The sequence below is a fragment of the Schistocerca gregaria genome, chromosome 1, assembly GCF_023897955.1.
Source record: "Schistocerca gregaria isolate iqSchGreg1 chromosome 1, iqSchGreg1.2, whole genome shotgun sequence".
NCBI lineage: Eukaryota > Metazoa > Arthropoda > Insecta > Orthoptera > Acrididae > Schistocerca > Schistocerca gregaria.
The window spans coordinates 1,183,061,497-1,183,085,985 of NC_064920.1; the positions used below are offsets into that span (position 1 = coordinate 1,183,061,497).

Consider the following 24,489-nt stretch of genomic DNA (forward strand, 5'->3'; position numbering starts at 1 on the left):
AGTCTCATTGTTATTGGAAATACTCCACTGGAACTCTGTGCCGCAGCCCTGCAACACAGCACGTTCTGCTCGTAGAATGACCGCAGTCTCATTGTTATTGGAAATACTCCACTGGAACTCTGTGCCGCAGCTCTGCAACACAACATGTTATGCTTGTGGAATGAATGCAGTCTCATTGCTATTGGAAATACTCCACTGGAACTCTGTGCCGCAGCTCTGCAACACAGCACGTTCTGCTCGTGGAATGACCGCAGTCTCATTGTTATTGGAAATACTCCACTGGAACTCCGTGCCGCAGCTCTGCAACACAGCACGTTCTGCTCGTGGAATGACCGCAGTCTCATTGTTATTGGAAATACTCCACTGGCGGGCTGCAGGCTGCTCATTCTGTCAGTAATAATGGTTGCAAGACAAACAGGCTCTCTCTCTCTCTCTCTCTCTCTCTCTCGCTCTCTCTCTCTCACACACACACACACACACGCTCACACATACACAAAGGAAGAAGTCCTTGGAAACTGATATCATCATTAACATATTCGATTTGATATGTTTTATATTCCTAATACTCGAGTAGTTATTTTCAGAGAGTGAAATCAATCACATTCTATTATTAACATCGCTACGAAAGGAAAGCAGTTCTGATTATGAAAGACTGTTAAGATACGCAATGAAACTGCACCTTGTTAAAAACAGTGAGGTTAGACTCAGATAGCCGGCCATTGTGGCCGAGCTTTTCTAGGCGCTTCAGTCCGGAACCGCGCTGCTGCTACGGTCGCAGGCTCGAATCCTGCCTCGGGCATGGATGTATGTGATGTCCTTAGGTTAGTTAGGTTTAAGTAGTTCTAAGTATAGGGGCCTGATGACGTCCGAAGTTAAGTCCCATAGTGCTCAGAGCTATTTGAACCATCTAGACTCAGATTTCTGGCGAAACTATATGTCAAATGTACAGACGTGATACGAAATAATCAGTCATATCATTCATTACTGGTCTTTCCAGCGGCAATGATAAATATGATAAGTCGAATTCATATTTTCTTGTAATTGTGACTTACGATCTTATGTTATGTAATTTATATTGTTCGCTTGCAACCAGAAAAGATGTTTCATGTTGTTTTTTAAGCGGTGCAGCAAGATATTGGAACCTACGACAGTCTCCACATCCGACAGAGCAATTAACACCACCGGACATATTTGCCTTCAGTTCGTCCGCCAGAGGGATGAAGAAGACGCCAAGAGCGTCAAGTTATTACTCTGCCTGTTTTTGTTAATAATGTAAAAAGAGAGAAAGATTAAATTACACTGAAAAATTTTTCAGTCTGTCTTGATATTTTGATGTGTCAAGAGCTGTAATCTGATCTTCTTGTTAATGACACTGTACGTATCGTATACCGATAAAACTTTTGTGAAGTTGTGATAATTAAGTTGAAATTGCCGGTGATCTGATTTATCTTGAAAATTTTGTTGCTGTTGGTACTGGAAAAAGTATTAACAGTTTACGAAAACACACAATTAAAGACGAAATTCAATTTGGCGCTGCTAAAAAGATAAAAGTTATCTTTGACTTCTAAGAACTTCCGCAAGTGGGCCATTAGATTTTGTTAATCGGGTTGATGATAGCAAATCGGCCTAAAATGATAACTGATACAGAAGTATTGTTTAGTTACAAATTTGTAAATAGTTCAGTGAAGCGAATGTTTAAATTTGAAATATAATATGCATTTAATTTCGAAGGACGATATTTCGTGTCAGAGACTATATCGTTCAACTGCGTAGAAGTAATGATGATAGTAAATAAGTTATAAAGAACTGCAACCTGTCACTTTTTTTGAATAATAATGCTTTATTCCATGAACCGCTTTTCGAACCTTTTCAGGTTCATCTTCAGATGGTTTCGGGAGGATCCGAGAAGTTACATCACTACTGGTAGTAGCATAATGGTGGGTGCTGGTTTGCGACAGCATAGGCGCCCAGCACCCAGCATTATGCTACTACCAGTAACTTCTCGGATCCTCCAGAAACCATCTGAAGATGAAGCTGAAAAGGTTCGAAAACCGGTTCATGGAATAAAGCATTATTATTAAAAAAAGTGACTGGTTTTTAGTTCTTTATAACTGATTTACATTCAATATACAGTCACGGTTCTAAAATATCCGTAATGGATAAGCATAATAAAGTAATGATGATCGTTGGTGAAGACAAATTACACGGATCATAAATAAAAAGTGCAAAGAATTGAAATTTCGTGGCATTATAGGCCCATCTGTTTCCGATAACTGAAGAATATTTCGAATCCAAGAGCCAATGTTTATAAAGGAACTGATGATATGCTAGTTAACTGTTTTCTTAGAGCAGTTGTGACTTGGCGAGATGATGGATTCTAAAGAATGCTGCAGTTAATTTTCACCCGGATCGATTTCTGTGGCTGGTATCATGATTTTTGCGCTCCTTAAAATGTGCGATCCAGTTGGTAATATTTCCTTGTTAGGACTGAACACCAAAGAAACAACAGCAGATGGTTCGTGGCGACTGAGGAACATGAATAAAATTATTGTTTTTAGTTTTTTGTGAAATTAAGCTGTCTTAATATCTTCTCGTAGTAGAACCTGAGTCTCTAGTTTCAATAGCTGATAGTAAATAAGTTATTTGAATAAAATATCATGAAGTGTAGGGTAGTACCTAATGATGAGGATACGGCGGAGATTCGGGGAGGGGATGGAATGTATTTAGCTGTGTATTTTGAGCGGAGAGCTAGCAGTGCCTCACCGTTTGGTAGAGAGCCTCCGCATCCGCTGTCTGCAGGAACGCCAGCAGCTCCTCAGCGTCCTCTGTCTGGAAGCCCAGCTCGTTGCCGATGCAGAACGCCATCTCGCGGTTGGTATCCACGATGTGGTCGCCTCCTAGGGCTGAGCCGCTCTGCGATATAACGGCTCTGAACAGCCCTGAAACACAATGCATTTCTGAGCTGCCCACTGCTATTACTGTATACCAAAACCTTGCCACCATTGCTTTAATCCTCGATATCGGTTGTCGATTGTTTTCTGGAATGTAGATCGTAAGTGTACCAAGTTCATCCAAAAAGTTCCGAGGTTGGGTTAATAACAAAAATGAAAATGTTGCGATGGTGGTTTTAATGTTACACGTGTCCCATATAATCTCCCCTCCCCCCACACTTGAGTAAAACGCACAGAACGTTCCTACAAACATGTAAAACTGTCAGGAAGCTCCCTCTTTGGTATGCTGTTCAGCTCGTCTGACGCATTGGCTTGGATGTCGGTTACGTCGACAAAACTTCGATCCTTCATGAGAATTTATGCACTTTTTCCTTTTTCGATAGCTTCATGTTTCATGAATTTAGGCACTTTTTTTCTTTTTCGATAGAGGATGAACTCTGCCAGAAAACGCCGAACCTGAGGGTCGCTGCTTCGATTCCGGGACGGAGCACGCCGCGTCACGCCGTAGCCGCTTGTTAATAACGCAGCGAGCGAATTCACAAGGAGAAGGCCGAACATGTTTCACTGAAGCAGTCCGTTCACATGTTACTAATGTTTGTTGCCCAAGTGCTAGATGTATTCATGGAAGTACATGTCCTTTAGTGTGCAATAAATACGAACTATGGTACTCATCATGAAATTCAACAAAAGGAATTTCCGTCACAGACGGTAATTTCTCCCGGGAAAGAATTGTCCGCGATTTGCCTTACGGTCGAGTCACGGCAGGTGCCCACGGTCGTTGCTTTTGCTCAGAAGTCAAGGTGAGCGGGAAAAACTTTGCACACACTTTTCTCTTTGTAGCGGGTCGGGGTTTAGTGACTCTAGATATTGAGCGTTAGTCGCAGAGGGTAGCAAAGGTTGTCAGGGATGGAGGGAAGGAGGCGACACTTTGTGGGCGGTGGAGTTGGCTCTTTCCTTGGCTCAGTGGGTGAGGTGCGAGTGAAACATTGGTGGTTACGCTAACAGTGCATTGAGACATTAAGACCCTTTAAGCAAACGGGCTAATACACTGTGTTTTAACTCGCCCAATTCCTCGCGGCGGCGAAGCGACGGACTCGTAGCGTGCAGGTTCCGGTGACAGCTGATGCGGCGACGGCTTGTGTTGAGCGGCACGCCGACGGCGTATTCTTCCATTTAGTATACCTGTAGTGCCCGTGACTTCATGCGGCGGCGGCGCGAACTTCTCCTTGTGAATTCGCTCGCTGCGTCATTAACAAGCGGCTACGGCGTGACGCGGAGTGCTCCGTCCCGGAATCGAACCAGTTGTAAGCTCCCTTCGTCTTTGGAGATTATATGGGTTAATTAATGATTATTATGTTACAATCCTCTTGTTGTAGTTGACCCTGTATATCGAGACTTCGTTCATTGTTAAATGCAATGGTGTGGTACTAGCTGATGGAGACGCATTAAGAACTGGTAAGATTTAATTTATTTCCTTTATCACACTGCACAAACATAAACACACTATTATTCAAACTGTGTGTCACTACTATTAAACATAGAGATAAATCGTTCGCTACGCAACCGCCTTTGCCTCACGCAGCGTACACCTTCCACAGCCTCTCAACAACTGCCCTGCTTGCGACTTTCTGCTCCACTGGGCATTGTCGCCCTCCAAACAACAACCACTTACAGGTACTACACAAGAGTACCCTCACACAGTGAACCTCAGGTTCGGCGTCTTCTGGTGGAGTTCATCAGCCTCTAAGATCACAGGCGACCCACTTGATTAGGCAGCAGTCTCTTCGTCGTCACCAGCCACCTGGGAAAGTACCACACACACTTCCTTCTGATAACATCTGGGATGGCATCTTCTGCGTTGACCTATTGGCTCGGTGTCGACATATTCTCCTGTCGAACAGCGTAGCAGGTAAGTCGTTGTGCCGAAGTAAGACGTCCGCTAACAGACCATCGGTCCGCCCGTCCAAGTGACATTTTTTCGTCTCTCCCTTCTCCCGTAGAATCACCTCATAGGACCTCCACAAAGGACCCCCTCACACCCGTTTGTCGGAGGTATTTATTCGGTGTTTTTAGCCATTATTTCTACGTTTCTAGAGCGGCGACTGACTTTTCGGTCGTTGATCTATGCTTCTCTCGCTGGATAGAAACGTGACCAATATCGCACAATTGGCAGCTTTCCTTGTGTGACTGCTGCCGCTTCCAAATACTGTGGCTTAACGTGTCAAAGTCTCTAAAGTGATCATTTAACCTATAGTACATAACTGTTATACACCTTACATCTTCTTCGAAATATTCTGGGGAATGTGCTGCACACATGAGTTAGAGACGTTTCTCCTCTGTGATTTGTAACACAACAACTTTGACACACTACGCACATCCACAACTTAACACTGCCTGCTAACAACTGACTGATCGGGAGCACACCTGTTGTTGACAGTTGTTAACGTGAAGGTGTCGCTTGTACGCCAGGAATATAACCAGTCTCCGAACATTTTGGACGGACATTGTATGTAAATCTGAGTGCCTTCGTCCAGCAAAATTTACATTACGTTCAGTTACAACTAGCAGTCTCGTCGTATTTAGTTCTCACAGATGTTCATCAAAAATGTACATTTGATTAGGCATACTTAATTATCTAAATTAATTTTTTAGTTCGTTGGTTTGTGGCATGCTATTTCGTAGCTGGTTTGTTAAACAGCAATCAAGACAAAACAGCGCTTAATCAGCTTTACATTGCTTACAGCACTGATTAGCAGCTTCCTCATATTACATATTTCCCGTACAATAATAAACGACATCTTCTATTTTTTAATGTCATACATCAGTAAATGAACCGGTTTATATTTATTCAGAAGATGAGTATTGAATATTAGGTTCAAATGACAAGTATTTTTCTTGTTGTTCCGGTCTTCCTACAAAGCAAAACACTTGTCAAAATTCCAATCCTGTTTTTATTATGTTCAACCAAAGTGTATGGTTTTCACTTACACTGGCGCTTTGCCTCGTACTGCCACACTTCAGTTCTGAGAAAGTAAAGCTCATTATGTATCCTTAAGAGTCATTTTACGATTTAGGCGGTAGAGCCGCTGGCTTATCGTTTACGGGTGCTCACCTCTGGCTAGTGGAGAGTACATGAGCATTTCGCAGCTGATGCCTCCAGCGCTCTGGCCAAAGATGGTGACTTTCTCTGGATCTCCTCCGAACGCTCTGACGTTGTCCTGGACCCACTGCAGCGCCGCCACCATGTCCTTGAACGCGTTGTTACCCATGGCGATGCTGTCGTTCAGGCTCAGCAGTCCTGAGACAACAAGAAAGAATTACAGTTCATGTGGACCCTATGATTCATTCCTTGTAATGGCACACACACCAACAGGTTAGCTACTTTCCATCGTTTATAACATTATTGTTTATGGTCTATTTAAATTTTTCTAATTTTTTTGCTTTAAAATTTTCGCATATTGGTACTATATTTTCTGTAGATGTAAAGTAAAGTGTGGTATACTGAAGACTGATGTTCTTTGCATTGTATGTGAGTAATGTATGTAAAATACTATGTAAATTGTTTATTACGTTAAATAATTTTCTGATGACATTTTGTATTTAAAAATATTTGTGTGTATAAATTGTTCATGTTGAAGTAAATTTGACAATTTAAGAAATGGTCACGCTTAGGAGCAAAGTGGCTCTTGGGAGTGGAAAAGGTGGCGAGGGTGAATTGGCGCGCTACCTAGAGCAAGCGCGGGAAGTAAGTCACACAGTCTGTTGGCAGCAGTGATTGAGGCAACACCTTCGTGGAGCAGGAGAAGCTTTGCTTGCAAATTCGCGCAAAAATACCTCGGATGAAGACTGCTAACGGCTTACGGCATTCTCGCGAGTTGTTGGGCTACTGTATGTTAAACTGAACGATGCCAAGAAGAGAAACTGAGCCCATACAGCAAGTTACTTGCAGACCGTACTACCCACAGCACTGTGGGTAGTGTAGCCGTCATAATTGTTCGCCACACCCAAGCCTACCCTGACCAGGTAAATTTTTTTTTATTTTTACTTTTGTACAGCGTGAACCACTAATTTAAACTGTGTTTTAATAACCATTCTTGAATTTAATCTGTTATTTCATCCTAATCATAAACCTATATAGGGTTCGTTCCTGGTGTTTGACTAACCCGAGTATCCTGTTTTACAGGCTTATGAAGTGCCAAGATAATATAAAGAGGCACTATTTAAATTGTTTTTGTGTTTTCTTAACTATTGCGAAGTTTTATAGTAAAAGGTTGCTTAAGTAATATTCAATCTGAATGTAGCCAAGTTACTAGAATCTGTCAAATGACTATACAGAGTTAGTGCAAAGAATAACAGCTTTTGAAAGTAAATTCCAGTAAGAAAGAGGTTTCCTTGAAGTGAAATGTTCAGTATAAAAAGTGTGTCCTTTAGTATCTAAGTATTTTAGTATTTAAGTTTGTTGATTATAGAAAATGCTTTTCTTCGGGTCCCCCCCCCCCCCCCCCCGGCCAAAATTTTTTTAGCATCCTTGAAGTTATCTGCTAGTCTTTTTCTCTTAAAAACGTCACGTATAAGGGTGTAGTCCAACATTGTTTACGTGGAGTAATATTTATTTGAAGAAGCAAATTAAACAGTAGCAAGAAAGTATACAAAATTCATACTTCTGCTGTTCCAATACTTCACTGTTTCATTGCCTGGATAGGTTGGCGACCGTTAGTATATGTTTTAAACCACTAAATGAACTTGGAACTGAGTTGTCCTATCATCAATATATTACTATTCGAACTGCGTTTCTTTCTAACCGCTGGGTTAGAGCTTAGGAAAAGAATTGAATTGTCTGATTTACTCATCCATTAGACACAACATACGGACAAATCCAGTAAAAAGGGCAATTCTAATGATTAGCCTTTCCTATTAACAGGACTATCTTCCCATAGCGTACTTTATCTGGAAACTATACTAAATTATAGTAGAGGGTTATACGTGGCAAAATTGAGAAGTTCTTTTATTTAGGTAAAAACATACTAAATTACAACATTAGGGATAGGGTTATACATTTACTCTTATTTCACGATTTTTTAAATTGAGTACACGAATAACTAGGAGCTTCTAAAAATGTTATTATTTTCGATATACAGGGTATTTGGAAATTCCCGTTACAAACGTAAGGGAATGTAGTTATATAAACGGAGCAGAAGTGAATCGGGAATCATCCTGGCGATGATACGGGCTGCAAATGTGGAACTCCATTGACATAATCGATTTTGACAAAGGGCAAATTCTTACGGCACGATGGCTGTGAACGAGCAACTCAGAAACGACGAAGCTGGCGTGCTGTACAAGTGCTGCTGTTGAGAGCTGCCACGGAAAGTGGCTGAAGGACGGTTGCAGCAGGAGTAGATGACAAAATGTTGGTCGTTCACGACTCAACACATAACGTGGAGATTGGCGGCGTGCCCGCTCTGAAAAGCAGGATAGGCGGTGTTTTCTGAGAGGTATGACGACAGAGTGCAGTGGTGGGACAGGCATAAGTGTTTCTGAGCCTGCCTTTCAGCGCCTTCTGTTGAACATGGGGCTCTGCAGCAGACGCCAGACTGGTCCTTTTGAAGGAGCACAGCCTATTTCCTTCCCCATTCTTGAAACAATCCGAGCTTGTGCTCTGTCTCTAACGGCCTCGTTGTTGCCGGGACGTTAAACACTAATCTTTCTTCCTTGTTTCCGCAGCAAACGACACTCAACGTGTTCCCGTGTTGATCCAACAACATCGTCAACTACGACTGTAGTAGGAACGACATCATCGTGATTGGACTTTGGATCATCGGAGACATGTCGCGTGCTAGGACGAATCGCATTTCTTGTGACACCAGGTCACGTGCGGATAAACTGTGCTCTAGGAGTTGTTACGGTCTTCAGTCTGCAGGCTTTCAAATAAAAAATGTGGCCCTCAACAACGAACCCTCAGAGTCAGAGTTGAAATATTAATAGTTCTGGCTGGTTTCGTTGTCTGGGGGGCTGAGATACGTAGTTGCCGCATTACAAGCCAAATACTGCTGAGTCTACAGTATACAGCATGAATATACACATGGATCGAATGGTCGAAGTTTCCTATCACTCGGCAGTTGCGAATTTTGAATGTGACATAAAAATTTGTCAATGGTAGATTGCAATTAAATAAAATCTGCAGGTCCTATTCCAACGACTTTACAAGATGAGTAGGATAGCAGAAGTACTTTTAAGAATGCGGTTTATTTCTGCAAAACACTTATTGGTGTCGATGGTCCAACAGTTAAGTGAAATATAAGTTGAGTAACAGGGAAACAATAGATTCCTACTTCACGTAATTAGTTATGAACAACAACATAGCTCGCGAGATATTCACTTTTACACGCATACTATGTCTTCACTGCAGAAGCCATGGAAATATCACATGTGCACAAGTCGGCACTATGAAATACTTCTATATCCTGCGACCACGCGCAAACTTCTCAACACTCTCCCAGTATTTCCTGCAACCCTCCATCGCGCCTTCCCGTCCAGCAATCCCTGTGTTATGTGCGCACCCAATGCTCCTCTCCCACTTTCATACAGTCTCTCCATTGACTTCCGTAGTCGCCTATCGTAGTAACGAGCGCTGTGGTTGGTTAGAGCGCTCCCGCCTTGTCTCCAACCATTCACAGAAGTTACCCGTGGAGGCCAATCACGTGCTGATAGTGCCTGCACACGCTGTACACGGTACGGAAAGAACTGGTTCTCCCGTAGCTCTCTCCATACAGTGACGTGGTCAATTACCTTGTACAGCAGCAACTTCTCTCACGCTGACATTAGGGTTATCGTCAAGTGCAAGAAGAATTGCGTCGTCCATTCCAGGTGGCCTCGTCGTTCTAGGTCTTCCCCAGTCGCGAGTCATAGGCTGGAATGTTCCGTGCTCCCAAAGACGCCGATCAATTGCTTCGAACATCTTCCTGTCGGGACACATTCGTTCTGGAAATCTGTCTCGATACAAACGTGCCGCAGCACGGCTATTGCCCCGTGCTAATTCATACATCAAATGGGCATCTGCCAACTCCGCATTTGTAAACATAGCAGTGACTGCAAAACCACGTTCGTGATGAATACTAACCTGTTGATGCTACGTACTGATAAGTCGCATGTCAACACAAGCTCCGAAGTCAACATTACCTTCCTTCAATTGGGCCAACTGGCGGTGAATCGAGGAAGTACAGTACATACTGACGAAACTAAAATAAAGTCTAACATGGAAATTAAGCGTTTCCGGACACATGTCCACATAACATCTTTTCTTTATTTGTGTGTGAGGAACGTTTCCTGAAAATTTGGCCGTACCTTTTTGTAACACCCTGTATATCAAACGAATAGAAGCAAAAGTAGGCCAGTAGTCTAATGTCTCTGTACTTTCTAAAACACATAAAATATTTGACCAATTTCTTCATGACTAGTATATATTGGATATAAACAAAGACATAGACGAATAAATATATATTTATAAGCATGCTGCTACCGCTTTATCGTGTAACTGTGGAGTACTTATGGCCTGACGCCATCGATAGTAATCGGCCACTTTGACCTCCAATAGCTCATGTACTATTCTAGTTACATGCCTGCAATTCATACCAAGTTAGGTTTACACTAATAGCTTTCTAAAGACATATCGATCGACAAAATCGGATGAACCGTTTAGACTTTGGAAATTCGTTTCTGGGTGTTACTTGTATAATTTACAGTCAGACACTAAACTTTAAACTAATGAGGATATTGAAAAACTGAGTACACCATCAGAATCGTCATGCAAATAATGGTAACGTACATGTTTATTTTTAAGGTATCATGATTCATCTGGCTACTATTAATTTCTGTATCAACTGCGAAATGTCTGCCATTATGGTTTCACAAAGTCCGCCGTCTTTGTCACTCCCGGCATTCAAATCACCTTCATCGACACAAAGCACAGTCCTTGACACAGCGTCAACATGGCATTCCCAGCCACGTGGTCGGCCTGGACCACGTCCTGGGGCTACCCCTCTTGCTACGACTAATGTGCGGCACCACGTGGTTGCTGACGAGCCCAAGTTTGCCGATCGTCAACTCCGAACTTAGAATATTTTCAGGACGCCACAACTCGGCCGTTACCTCACAAGTCGAAAGACTGGTTTGATGCAGCTTTCCATGCTACTCTGTCCTGTGCGAGCCTTTTCGTCTCCGAGTAACTACTGCAACCTACATCCTTCTGAATCTGCTTAATGTATTCATCTTTTGGTCTCCCTCTGTGATTTTTACCTTCCACGCTTCCCTCCAGTAAAATTGGTGACCCATAGATGCCTCAGAATGTGCCCTACCAACCGATCCCTCCGTCTAGTCAAGTTGAGCCACAAACTTCTCTTCTCCCCAATTCTATTCAGTACCTCCTCATTAGTTATGTGAGCTACCCATCTAATCTTCAGCATTCTTCTGTAGCACCACATTTCGAAAGCTTCTACTCTCTTCTTGTCCCAACTGTTAATCGTCCATATTTCACATCCATACGAGTATGGGTGTTGAACACATGGACCGCACCACAGCACACAGGCCGGTGGAAGCAGTATTGCGCTATGGGGAAGATTCTGTTGGGTTTGCACAGGATCTGCGGGTGTAATCGAAGTCACTATGATAGCTGTGGATTCCTGAACGCTATTGCAGATCACATGGATCCATTATTGTTTGATGTTTTCTCCGGCAGTGATGGCATCTTCCATCAGGACCACTCTCTGTGATCACGCTACAGTGGTTTGCGCAGCATGACAGTGGATTCACGTTGATCTCTAGGCCACCAAATTTGCCTGATCCGATCTCGGTGGAACACATATGAGGCTCTCTCTGACGCCAGCTCCGTGGCCACAAATTGCCAGTTCTTTATTTTCGGACCCTACGAGTAGAGATTTGGTGCCATTCAGTGCTGGAGACGATCAAGGACTTACAGAATTACTGCCACTAAGAATCTCTGCGATTACGCACTCCAAAGGTGTGTCAAAACGCTATTATGCGGGTGGTAGTATGTTTCGGCTCATCAGTCTGTGTCAACCATAGGGAGAAGACGATTGGGATGGTTATCAACAATCTCGGCTGGTGGAATGGAACAGGAAAGACAGCGTATGCTGCAGTGAAAATGACGAAGGTGTACTGAGAGTAGCTGTTTCCGCTCTCATTCCTTAAGTACTTGGACTTATATCTTTTATGTTACTTTTCACTTGTCCGTAGATTAAAACTAAAGAAACTGCAAAACGGTGGGAATTTAAGAAGATGGGACCTGGATAAACTTAAACTAAAAGAACCAGAGGTTGTACAGAGTTTCAGGGAGAGCATAAGGGAGCAATTGACAGAAATGGGGGAAAGAAATACGGTAGTAGAAGAATGGGTAGCTTTGAGGGATGAAGTAGTGAAGGCATCAGAGGATCAAATACGTAAAAATATGAAGGCTAGTAGAAATCCTTGGGTAACAGAAGAAATATTGAATTTAATTGATGAAAGGAGAAAATATAAAAATGCAGTAAATGAAGCAGGCAAAAAGGAATACTGACGTCTCAAAGATAAGATCGACAGGAAGTGCAAAAAGGCTAAGCAGGGATGGCTAGAGGACAAATGTAAGGATGTAGAGGCTTATCTCACTAGGGGTAAGATAGATACTGCCTACAGGAAAATTAAAGAGACCTTTGGAGAAAAGAGAACCACTTGTTTGAATATCAAGAGCGCAGATGGAAACCCAGTTCTAAGCAAAGAAGGGAAAGCAGAAAGGTGAAAGGAGTATATAGAGGGTCTATACAAGGGCGATGTTCTTGAGGACAATATTATGGAAATGGAAGAGAATGTAGATGAAGATGAAATGGGAGATAAGATACTGCGTGAAGAGTTTGACAGAGCACTGAAAGACCTGAGTCGAAACAAGGCCCCCGGAGTAGACAACATTCCATTGGAACTACTGACGGCCTTGGGAGAGCCAGTCCTGACAAAACTCTACCATCTGGTGAGCAAGATGTATGAGACTGGCGAAATACCCTCAGACTTCAAGAAGAATATAATAATTCCAATACCAAAGAAAGCAGGTGTTAACAGATGTGAAAATTACCGAACTATCAGTTTAATAAGTGATAGCTGCAAAATACTAACGCGAATTCTTTTCAGACGAATGGAAAAACTAGTAGAAGCCGACCTCGGGGAAGATCAGTTTGGATTCCGTAGAAATGTTGGAACACGTGAGGCAATACTGTCGCTACGACTTATCTTAGAAGCTAGATTAAGGAAGGGCAAACCTACGTTTGTAGCATTTGTAGACTTAGAGAAAGCTTTTGACAATGTTGATTGGAATACTCTCTTTCAAATTCTGAAGGTAGCAGGCGTAAAATACAGGGAGCGAAAGGCTATTTACAATTTGTACAGAAACCAAATGGCAGTTATAAGAGTCGAGGGACATGGAAGGGAGGCAGTGGTTGGGAAGGGAGTGAGACAGGGTTGCAGTCTCTCTCCGATGTTATTCAATCTGTATATTGAGCAAGCAGTGAAGGAAACAAAAGAAAAATTCGGAGTAGGTATTAAAGTCCATGGAGAAGAAATAAAAATGTTGAGGTTCGCCGATGACATTGTTATTCTGTCAGGACAGCAAAGGACTTGGAAGAGCAGTTGAACGGAATGGATAGTGTCTTGAAAAGAGGATACAAGATGAACATCAACAAAAGCAAAACGAGGATAATGGAATGTAGTCGAATAAAGTCGGGTGAGGCTGAGGGAATTAGATTAGGAAATGAGACAATTAAAGTAGTAAAGGAATTTTGCTATTTGGGGAGCAAAATAACTGATGATGGTCGAAGTAGAGAGGATATAAAATGTAGACTGGCAATGGCAAGGAAAGCGTTTCTGAAGAAGAGAAATTTGTTAACATCGAGTATAGATTTAAGTGTCAGGAAGTCATTTCTGAAAGTATTTGTATGGAGTGTAGCCATGTATGGAAGTGAAACATGGACGATAACTAGTTTGGACAAGAAGAGAATAGAAGCTTTCGAAATGTGGTGCTACAGAAGAATGCTGAAGATTAGATGGGTAGATCACATAACTAATGAGGAAGTATTGTATAAGATTGGGGAGAAGAGAAGTTTGTGGCACAACTTGACAAGAAGAAGGGATCGGTTGGTAGGGCATGTTCTGAGGCACCAAGGGATCACCAATTTAGTATTAGAGGGCAGCGTGGAGGGTAAAAATCGTAGAGGGAGACCAAGAGATGACTACACTAAGCAGATTCAGAAGGATGTAGGTTGCAGTAGGTACTGGGGGATGAAGAAGCTTGCACAAGATAGAGTAGCATGGAGAGCTGCATCAAACCAGTCTCAGGACTGAAGACCACAACAACAATTCACTTGTCCGCCTGCATAGCTTAGTGGTCAATGCGGCTCACCGCGATGTGAGAGGCCCGGATTCGGTAAGTGGCTCTGCCGGCATTTTCCCTCGATGGGATGGATAGAGCGGGGTACACTCAGCCTTTTGAGACCAACTGAGGAGCTACTTCACGGTGCAGAGGCGATTCCAACTTGAAGAAACCCGCAAGGAAAGGGAGAGCGGTGTGATGACCACATGATCTTCGGCGCCCCATCCAATGACAGAGGATTACATGGCTGTCGGTCGACCCCGATTGGCCTATGTAGGACCACAACGTGGGACTTTACCTTTACTGCACTTTTCACTTCATAGAAGTTGGTAATAAAATACTGGTCATTCCTTTCCGAGCCTAAGATCTACCGAATTAAGTGTGCCTTAGAGGCTCGACCACGATAACGTAACCACGCGTTCTATTCAGGACTCGCTAAATGCTTTCTTGCACATTCAGCCGCACATGCACGTAGCCACGAACAGCACCGCTACGGCGCCTCACCCATGACTCCCAGGCGGTAATTGAGAGCGACGACGATGACTCCCTGGTCGAGCAGGAAGTCCGGGCCATACTCGCGCGCTGAGCTGCTGCCTGCCCAGAAGTGGCCGCCGAAGATCCACACCATGACCGGCAGGAGCGCCTCCTCGGACAGCTGGAAAGAGATACAAACAAAACTAATGACTCGGAATGACAGTGATAAATTAGTTTCACATACACTCACAAGTTACTGAAATACACTACTGGCCATTAAAATTGCTACACCAAGAAGAAATGCAGATGATAAACGGGTATTTATTGGACAAATATATCATACTAGAACTGACATGTGATTACATTTTCACGCAATTTGGGTGCATAGATACTGAGAAATCAGTACCCAGAACAACCACCTCTGACCGTAATAACGGCCTTCATGCGCCTGGGATTGAGTCAAGCAGAGCTTGGATGGCGTGTACAGGTACAGCTGCCCATGCAGCTTCAACACGATACCACATTTCAACAAGAGTAATGACTGGCGTATTGTGACGAGATAGTTGCTCGGCCACCATTGACCAGACGTTTTCAATTGGTGAGAGATCTGGAGAATGTGCTGGCCAGGGCAGCAGTCGAACAGTTTCTGTATCCAGAAATGCCCGTACAGGACCTGCAACATGCGGTGCTGCACTATCCTGCTGAAAGTAGGGTTTCGCAGGGATCGAATGAAGGGTAGAGCCACGGGTCGTAACACACCTGAAATGTAATGTCCACTGTTCAAAGTTCCGTCAATGCGAACAAGAGGTCACGTGTAACCAATCGCACCCCATACGTTCACGCCGGGTGATACGCCAGTACGGCGATGACAAATACATGCTTCCAATGTGCGTTCACCGCGGTGACGCCAAACATGGATGCGACCATCATGATGCTGTAAACACATGACGTTTTGCCATTCGTGCACACAGGTTCGTCGTTGAGTACACTATCGCAGGCGCTCCTGTCTGTGATGCAGCGTCAGTGGTAACCGCAGCCATGGTCTCCGAGCTGACAGACCATGTTGCTGGTAACGTCGTCGAACTGTTCGTGCAGATTGTTGTTGTCTTGCAAAGGTCCCCATCTGTTGACTCAGGGATCGAGACGTGGCTGCACGATCCGTTACAGCCACACGAATAAGATGCCTGTCATCTCGACTGCTATTGATACGAGGCCGTTGGGATCCAGCACGGCGTTTCGTAATACCCTCCTGAACCCACCGATTCCATATTCTGCTAACAGACATTGGATCTCGACCATCGCGTGCAACAATGCCGCGATACGGTAAACCGCAATCGCGATAGGCTACAATCCGACCTTTATCAAAGTCGGAAACGTGATGGTACGCATTTCTCCTCCTTACACGAGGCATCACAACAACGTTTCACCAGGCAACACAAGCCAACTGCTGTTTGTGTATGAGAAATCGGTTGGAAACAGTCCTCCTGACAGCTCATTGAAGGTGTCGCCACTGGCGCCAGCCTTGTGTGAATGATCCGAAAAGCTAATCATTTGCTTATCACAGCATCGTCTTCCTGTCGGTTAAAATTCGCATCTATAGCACGTCACCATCGTGGTGCAGTAATTTGAATGGCCAGTTGTGTAGAATCAACAACGCGAGAGCGTAAAGCAAGGCCACCCGCAATTACCTGTCTGCACACGTTGAAAGATATGCGTTTGTTTCGCACCCGTTTCACATTTTCACCATTTTTATTCTTACGATGGCATGCACTTGTAGCCCTTAAATTTCTATGTCAAAGTCACACAACTACCTGTGGGAGGATGGGCGCAAGGTATTTTGTTTTATTTTCCGTTGAATTCAGCAGACTCTTTCCTGCAGCCATAATGATTTCCTTTCTCGCCTTGACCGTCTAGAATGAAAGCGTGGGTTAGAGGTTTGAATGTCATGTAGAGGCCAAAGAAGCCTCTTTTACTTATTGTCCCAAGTACTAGCACCAACCATTGGAATCTTGCTTTCCCGTATGTTTTCGTGCCGCCAAGAGGTCTCCCTGAAACGGCGACTAGTTTTGGATGCTTTTCCGCCATCCCACTGGATTTTGGAACGGGGTCCACCTCCCTCTCCTAAAAAATTTCTCTGTGAACAGGGGAGAGAAGTTCACTTTGGCAGGGAGAGTTTTCTACCCTTTGGTTAGTAAGCGTATCTGTTCCTAGCGTACACGAAATTAGATAATGTCATTATGTGTGTAGTCAGCTAGGAAGTCAGTAAACTCAAAAGTACCAGCGCCTTCTTGTTCCTTAGTCGGAGAAAGTATGAAGCAGTCCTTATTCGTGTCAAAATTACAACAGATTTCTACTCGTAAAGAAGTCAGAACTAATAATTTTGGTTCCGTCTGCAACAAGTTCTTTCTTAATTTTTTTTTTTACTGCAGTCTGCCAGTTTACACCGCTGGGTCAAATGCTCTTGTTTTCCCTCTTAAAGAAATATAAACAGTTATCTTTTTATCTAGACTGTAGGAGTTCTTGGTCCTACTTTCCACAAACATGCGTGACTCCTACACATTTCAGTAAACTCAACAATGAACTTCCTAAAGCGCTCGCGCGTATCAACCATTTCAGAACTCACTGTGCACACGAAGACGAGACGCACTAGAATGAACAAACAGCTAACTCAGACACGTTTCGCGTGCCGCGTCTGATGCAATCTCCTGTCAAGACCCTACGATTTTTCTGCGCAGAGATGATGTGCGCTGTCATTTGTGCATACAGACCGTTGCGTATTTCTATTTGTATTTATCTTCAATCTATTAGTAAAATGAAAGATCTAGGTTTGTGAACAGCTGATGTCATTTAGTTGTAAACAAAGGTACTCGGGAAAACAGAGATATCACACTATTTTCACATATCTTTGAAACATGTTGCTGGATTACCTCATTTCGATTTTGTAACGATCTGTCATTTTCCGATTACGGTCGAAACGAGATTGTCACTAGTATATCCCATATATATCTACAAAATACATTCACCAATAAGAGCAACAAGATGAGATGTGCGGAGTATTAGTTTGTCACATGACTGCGTCATGGGTAACAGCAAACTAAAACTAGGAGAAATGGAATCTAATTTAATCAGAGTGCTAAAAGTATTAAAGCTGTCATCACCTCGAAAGTTCGTTTGAATACCGGTGTGCTTTAATATGTATGGTCCTACTGGGTGTGCCTTGCTCCTACCTTTGGACTGACGTACGAATCCAGCTATAGAGGAACCTATAGTTTAAGTGCACTGAAAGCAACAGTGAAACTTGTTATTTTTCAGGCCAATATTCAGAGAGGTGAAGGAAAGGGTGACAGATAAACATTCTGAGACTGACGGGGACTCTAACGCCAGTACCTTCGACCGTAGTACCACTTAGTCAAGGCTAAATACACTTTAAAAAAATCCGAAGAGGGTTAGGGAGCTCTGTCCATATTGCTCTAAACGTTTCCAGTATGTCAGCTGGAGAGAGATTCGGTGACCTTGATCGCCAAGGAGGGGTTTGTTAAGTGCGAAGACAAACTGTAGAAACTCTCGCCATGTGGTGCGAGCGGTCGTTATCTTGTTGAAATGTAAGCCCAATTCATCTTGTCATGAAGGGCTACTAAGCGGAGAGTAGAAAATCGTTGCATTACCGCTGTGCTGTAAAGGTACTACATGTAGGAAAGAACAGACGCCACATGTGTAAGCATGTGTAAGATTATTAGTGACCTGACGAGTTTCAACAACAATCTTGTGATAAATAACTATAAATTATTAACTCTACTTCCCTTAATGGCTAAATTCAGTTGACGAAGTGTTATTATCGTAAATTGCGAAGGCTCTAAGTGGCTGCCTCCAGGTTAAACACCAGCGAAGGAAAGTGTGTTAGTGTCCACAGTCGCGGGAACTGTCATAGACAGTATTGTTTCCTGGAAATTCTCACAAAATCTGAAACGTCGAAGATTATTGAATGAATTTAGGAAAATCGTGTTCGGAATAAACTTTAAACTATTTGTACTGCTACCATAGCATGATTGGTGTAAGGAGCATAAGGAAGAGGAAGAGGAAGAGAAAATTTTGGCGCTCACAGAAGCAGAGTGATAGAGAATTTTCTCTTGCTAAAATACAACAAGCACATGAGTGGCTAAAAGTAGCACAAATGTATGTGCTAGTTCAACGGAAAAAAATTAAAAATAAAAAGTTAATTAATTATTAATGAAAGCAAGGGTAAAACCATAAAGTAATTTACTGTACCACATTATAAAGTACGAATGCAGTGACTTAGTATTGGGTTCCAACGACTTACAGGTGGAAAGACTATATGTCAGAAATTGTATTCCATTCCAATATGAGATTCATGCTTTATGTGTTTGGACTGTGCGGCTGGTCCCGGCGGAGATTCGAGTCCTCCCTCAGCCATGGGTGTGTGTGTGTTTGTCCTTAGGATAATTAAGGTTAAGTAGTGTGTAAGCTTAGGGACTGCTGACCTTAGCAGTTAAGTCCCATAAGATTTCACACACATTTGAACATCTTTATGTATTCTTTTTATAAAATTCAGTGTTCCTCTTGGTAAAACTGGCTGTTCGTCGAGAACAATGCAGCAAGGTACTTTCTCAGTTTTTTCAATCAGAATATTTTAATCCGTGAAGCAATCAGCAAGTGCTTGTCGTACTAACCAAGGTACAGGCATGAAGCAAGAATTCTGCAGATCCTATTATTGTTTCGTGCCGGAATCTAGAAATAACTACAGTTCTCATTTAAACCAGAGTATAACTAAGTCACTGTACCCGTACTTTACAAGAGGCCTTGTTTCCTAGACTTTTTTGCTTCGGATGGAAAAAAGGCTAGGAAAGAAGGGCTAGAACATTCATGCACTATGAGTACTTCATCATCTTCGATACTATGGAATAGATCTTATCCACGGCAAGGCACTTTCCATAGTTTGACAGATGGTAGTATGGACCACAACAAGAAAAAATGTCCAATAAACATTCGATCTAAGGCACATAAGTGCATACCCTAAGAGCCATGAGCTCTTGTGCATTTTCGCTACTCTGAAACACACTTCTTCCACTGAAAAAGTTCTCAAAGCTCTTAAGGTATTCATTTTCTCTAGTTTCAGTCCATACCAAGTCATCCCAAAATATGGTAAGCAGAGCACTTGAAGCAGAAGAGATTTGTTTCACAGTATCGAAGATGATGAAGTGCTCATAGCTCTTAAGGCAAGCATTTTAGAGTCCACACCTTTTTTGCTTCCAATGTTCGTATCTGAATATTGACAGTTCCTCCTGGGATACTGTGTGTGTAAAATTCACTATAAACAAAATAGAGATTATTTTGATGACTGAATTGGTCTCGCGGAGGTGAGGTGACCTATGTGCACCTCGGGCGACTCACCGACGGCGTGTAGAGGTTGAGGTAGAGGCAGTCCTCAGAGCCGGACATCTGCGGGCCCATCGCCTGCAGACAGTCTTCCGCCTCCTCCAAGGCGTCACGCACGCCCTCCCACTGTGCCACCGGCTGCGGCGGCTGCCAACACCAAAGACACGAGTCAACTTTCATCTGGCACGCTATTCTCAAACTAACACCATTTTTATCTTTCCAGTTTTGTTTAAACTGGTATCGCCTTCTACATCTACATGCAAAGAGACTTTGATGAAATAAAAAGGTTTATATTGGCGCACATAATTTAATTTGTTGCACTCCTTCTCTTTTATAGTGTACCGTGTATTGGCAATTCATGGCACTGTCGTATTCCTGTCTCACTTGACTATTGGTTCTAGCGCTGCAGCTGAATGTGTCTCTAACTTTCGAGTTGGTGTGATGTATGGCAGCTAGCTCTAAGTGTGGAAAATTGTAAGATAATGCAGACGAGTAGGAAGAACAATCCTTTAATGATCGGGTACAGTATTGCTAGTGCCCTGCTTGACACAATCAAGGCCGGCCTGGGTGGTCGAGCGGTTCTAGACTCTACAGTCTGGAACCGCGCGACCGCTACGGTGGCGGGTTCGAATCCTGCCTCAGGCATGGATGTGTGTGATGTCCTTAGGTTAGATAAGTTTAAGTAGTTCTAAGTTCTAGGGGACTGATGACCTCAGAAGTTAAGTCCCATAGTGCTCAGAGCCATTTTTGACACAATCAAGTCGTTTAAATGTCTGGGCACAACGTTGCAGAACGATATGAAATGGAACGAGCGTGTGAAAAGTGTGGTAGGGAGCCCGCCCAGTTAGCCGTGCGGTCTAACACACTGCTTTCCGGGCGGATTAGGGACGTGGTCCAGTGTGCCGGCCAGTCTGTGGATGGTTTTCAAGACGGTTTTCCATCTGCCTCGGCAAATATGGTCTGGTTCCCCTTATTCCGCCTCAGTTACACTGTGTCGGCGATTGCTGCGCAAACACTGTCTCCACGTACGCGTACACCACAATTACCCTACCACGCAAACACTGGGGTTACACTCGTCTGGTGTGAGACGTTCCCGGGGGATCCACTGGGGGCTGAACCGCACAATAACCCTGGGTTCGATGTGGGGCGGTCATGGGGTGAGTGGACTGCTGTAGCCTGTTGTGGGATTGTGAACCACTGAGTTTCTAGGTCCCCAGTTCCATACAAAACTATACAATACTGTGGCCGGAAAGGTGAGTGGTCGACTTTGGTTTATTGTTGTTGGTGAAGTCCCATGCATCGTGACAGAGCAGAGTGGAACGATGCGGGAGACCTGCACTGCCACTAGGCAAGATCTTAGTGGAGGTGGTTTGTCATTGCCTTCTTACGACCGTAATGGGAATGAATGATGATGATGATAAAGATGACACAACAACACCCAGTCATCTTGAGGCAAGGAAAATCCCTGACCCCGCCGGGAATCGAACCCGGGACCCCGCGCTTGGGAAGCGAGTACGCTACCGCGAGACCACGATCAGCGGACTTGGTTTATTGGAAGAACTTTTGTAAAGGGTGGTTCACCTGTAAAGGAGATATGATATAGCACCCTAGCGCGACCTAATCTCGAATACTGCTCGAGTGTTTGGGATCCGTACCAGGTCAGACCGAAGGGAGACATCAGTTCAGAGGCGGGCTGCCACATTTGTTACCGGTAGCTTAGAACAGCACGTAAGTGTAACTGAGATGCTTCGGGAGTTCAAATGGCAATCCCTGGAGGGAAGGCGACGTTCTTTTAGAGAAACACTACTGAGAAAATTTAGAGAACCGGCATTTAAAGCTGACTGCCACGCGATTCTACTGCCGCTAACACACATTGAGCGTAAGGACCACTAAGATAAGATACGAGAAATTAGGGCACATACGTAGACATACAGACAGTCGCTTTTCCCTCGTTCTATTTTCAAATCGAACAGGAAAGGAAATGACTGCTAGTAGTACAAGGTACCCTCTGCCACGCGCCGTACGGTGGCTTGCGAAGGATCTATGTAGATGTCAATGTAGAACAACAAAAGTTTTGCTCACAGCACCACAGCGAGGAGTGGAGCGGCATGCTATCACGGCGAGGAGTCTGGCGTAGAAGAGAGTTACACCGGAGATAGGCCACTAGAACATGCTGCCTGGTCTTCTTTATGTCTGGAGTGGCGGGTTGAGGATGCTGTCCAGCAAATTGTGGCACCTTGGAGAACGGGGTGGCCGGTCTCGTACGGAAGACCAGAAGCTAATGAAGACAGTACGGGCAATGTAACGGATGATGATAAACAGAAGGCCGACATTCTAAACCTAGCTTTCAAAACCTCGTTTACAGTAGAGGACTCCAGCACCATTCCCCCTTTGGATGATCGAACAAACGTAAGGATGGCTGACATAGTGTTTAGTGTATCTGGGATTGTAAAACAGTTAAGATCCTTAGACGCCAGGAAGGCATCTGGCCTAGACGGTATCCCCGTAAAATTTTATGCTGACTATGGTACAAATATAGCACCATTCTTATCCATCATCTATCAGAGATCATTGGAACGGCAGAAAGTTGCACGGGATTGTAAGAAGGCCCATGTTATAGCAATCTATAAAAAGGGCAGAAAAACGGATTCACATAATTACCGGCCAATTTCACTGACATCAGTTTGTTGTAGAATCATGGAATAAAGTTTGTGTTCAGACATGATGACCTTCCTAGACTCTGAGAAGCTCATCTGCAGAAACCAGCACGGTTTTGCGGTCATGCGAGACACATCTGGCCTTCTTTGCGTATGATCTACAACAAGCTCTAGATACCGGCTCTCAGGTTGATGTCATATTCCTCGACTTTCGGAGGGCGTTCGACTCAGTTCCGCGCTTTCGCTTGCTCCGGAAAGTGCGCGCTTACGGTCTATCCGATGACATATGCGGTTGGATAGAAAGTTTTCTAACAGACAGCGAGCAGTGTATCGTCCTTAATGGGGAGAGTTCAACAGAAACAAGTGTAACATCAGGTGTGCTCCAGGGCAGCGTAATAGGTTCGCTGCTTTTTAGGAGTTACATAAACGATCCGGTTGATGGTATTGAAAGCGGCATTAGACTGTTTGCTGATGATGCTGTAGCCTACAGGAAAGTACTATCACACGAAAGTTGTGAACAAATCAATGAGGGTCTGCAGAAAATAAATGCGTGGTGTAATGACTGGCAGTTGTCTCTCAATATTAGTAAGTGTAACCTACTGCGTATAACAAGGCGAAAATCCCCATTAATGTACGAGTAAAAAATAAATGCCCAGTCTTTGGAAGCGGTAACATCCGTCAAGAATTTGGGTGTGACTATTCGAAATGGTCTCAAATGAAACGATCAGATTACACGAGTAACGGGCAAGGCGATCTCTATATTGCGGTTTACAGGTAGCATCCTGAAGCGATGCAGTCGTTCAACAAAGGAAATTTGCTTACAATATTTTAGTTTATCCAGTCTTAGAGTATTGTTCGCCTGTATGGGACCATTACCAGTTGGATCTGATTCGAGAGACTGAGAACGTCCAATGAAGAGCGGCAAGATTCGTGACTGGTACATTTAGCCATCACAAGAGCGTTACAAATCTCATAGAAAGTTTGAAGTGGGACACACTTGTAGATAGGAAGGGGCTACTCACTAAATTCAAAAATCCGATTTTTCGCCGAGGATGTAGAGCAGATATTATTACCACCAATTTTCATTCAAAGATAAGGGAAATTAGAGCTCGTACTGAGGCGTCCAGACAGTCGTTTTTCTCTCGTGCTATCCGCGAGTGGAACGGAAGGGGAGGAATATGACTTTGGCGCGAATAATGCCCTCCGCCACACACCGCTCGCTGGCTAGAGGAGTATGTATGTAGATATGTAGAAGACAGGAGCTGCAGCTGAGTTAAGGGAATGCCATCGACTTGGTGATAGCACTGGTGGACCGTGGACATCGGTGAACACGTCTTGGCATCTGGCTCTAGGCCAAGCACAGCACTCCGGCCGAGCTTGTTTGATCCTGGTATGGCTGGCCAAGGGAGTTTGTCGTGATAGTGGAGCTGCGTAGATGAAGGACGGGGCGGGTGCGGTCGAAATCTGAGGGAGCCCTGGGGGAGAAGCCGTATCAAGAAGGGCAGCTAGAATGCTACCCAGCTAGCAGCCTCCGAAGGCAGTCTCGCAGACTTGCACTCGGGATCGACGGATGGCTTTCTGTCAACACGGCGTCCTGGTGGCCTGG

At 43.9% G+C, this 24,489-nt stretch overlaps 1 protein-coding gene across 1 annotated transcript in view; it reads right to left on the bottom strand.

Annotated features, from left to right (window-relative positions):
- LOC126316969 (juvenile hormone esterase-like) overlaps window positions 1-24,489 on the bottom strand; it is an 82,830-nt gene that overhangs the window by 33,273 nt on the left and 25,068 nt on the right. The window contains exons 3-6 of the mRNA XM_049993037.1: window positions 20,242-20,373; window positions 14,863-15,013; window positions 6,064-6,249; window positions 2,764-2,939 (exon numbers count right to left, since the gene is read on the bottom strand). Of these exons, the coding sequence (XP_049848994.1) occupies window positions 2,764-2,939; window positions 6,064-6,249; window positions 14,863-15,013; window positions 20,242-20,373 (645 nt within the window). The remainder of the gene's footprint in view (window positions 1-2,763; window positions 2,940-6,063; window positions 6,250-14,862; window positions 15,014-20,241; window positions 20,374-24,489) is intronic.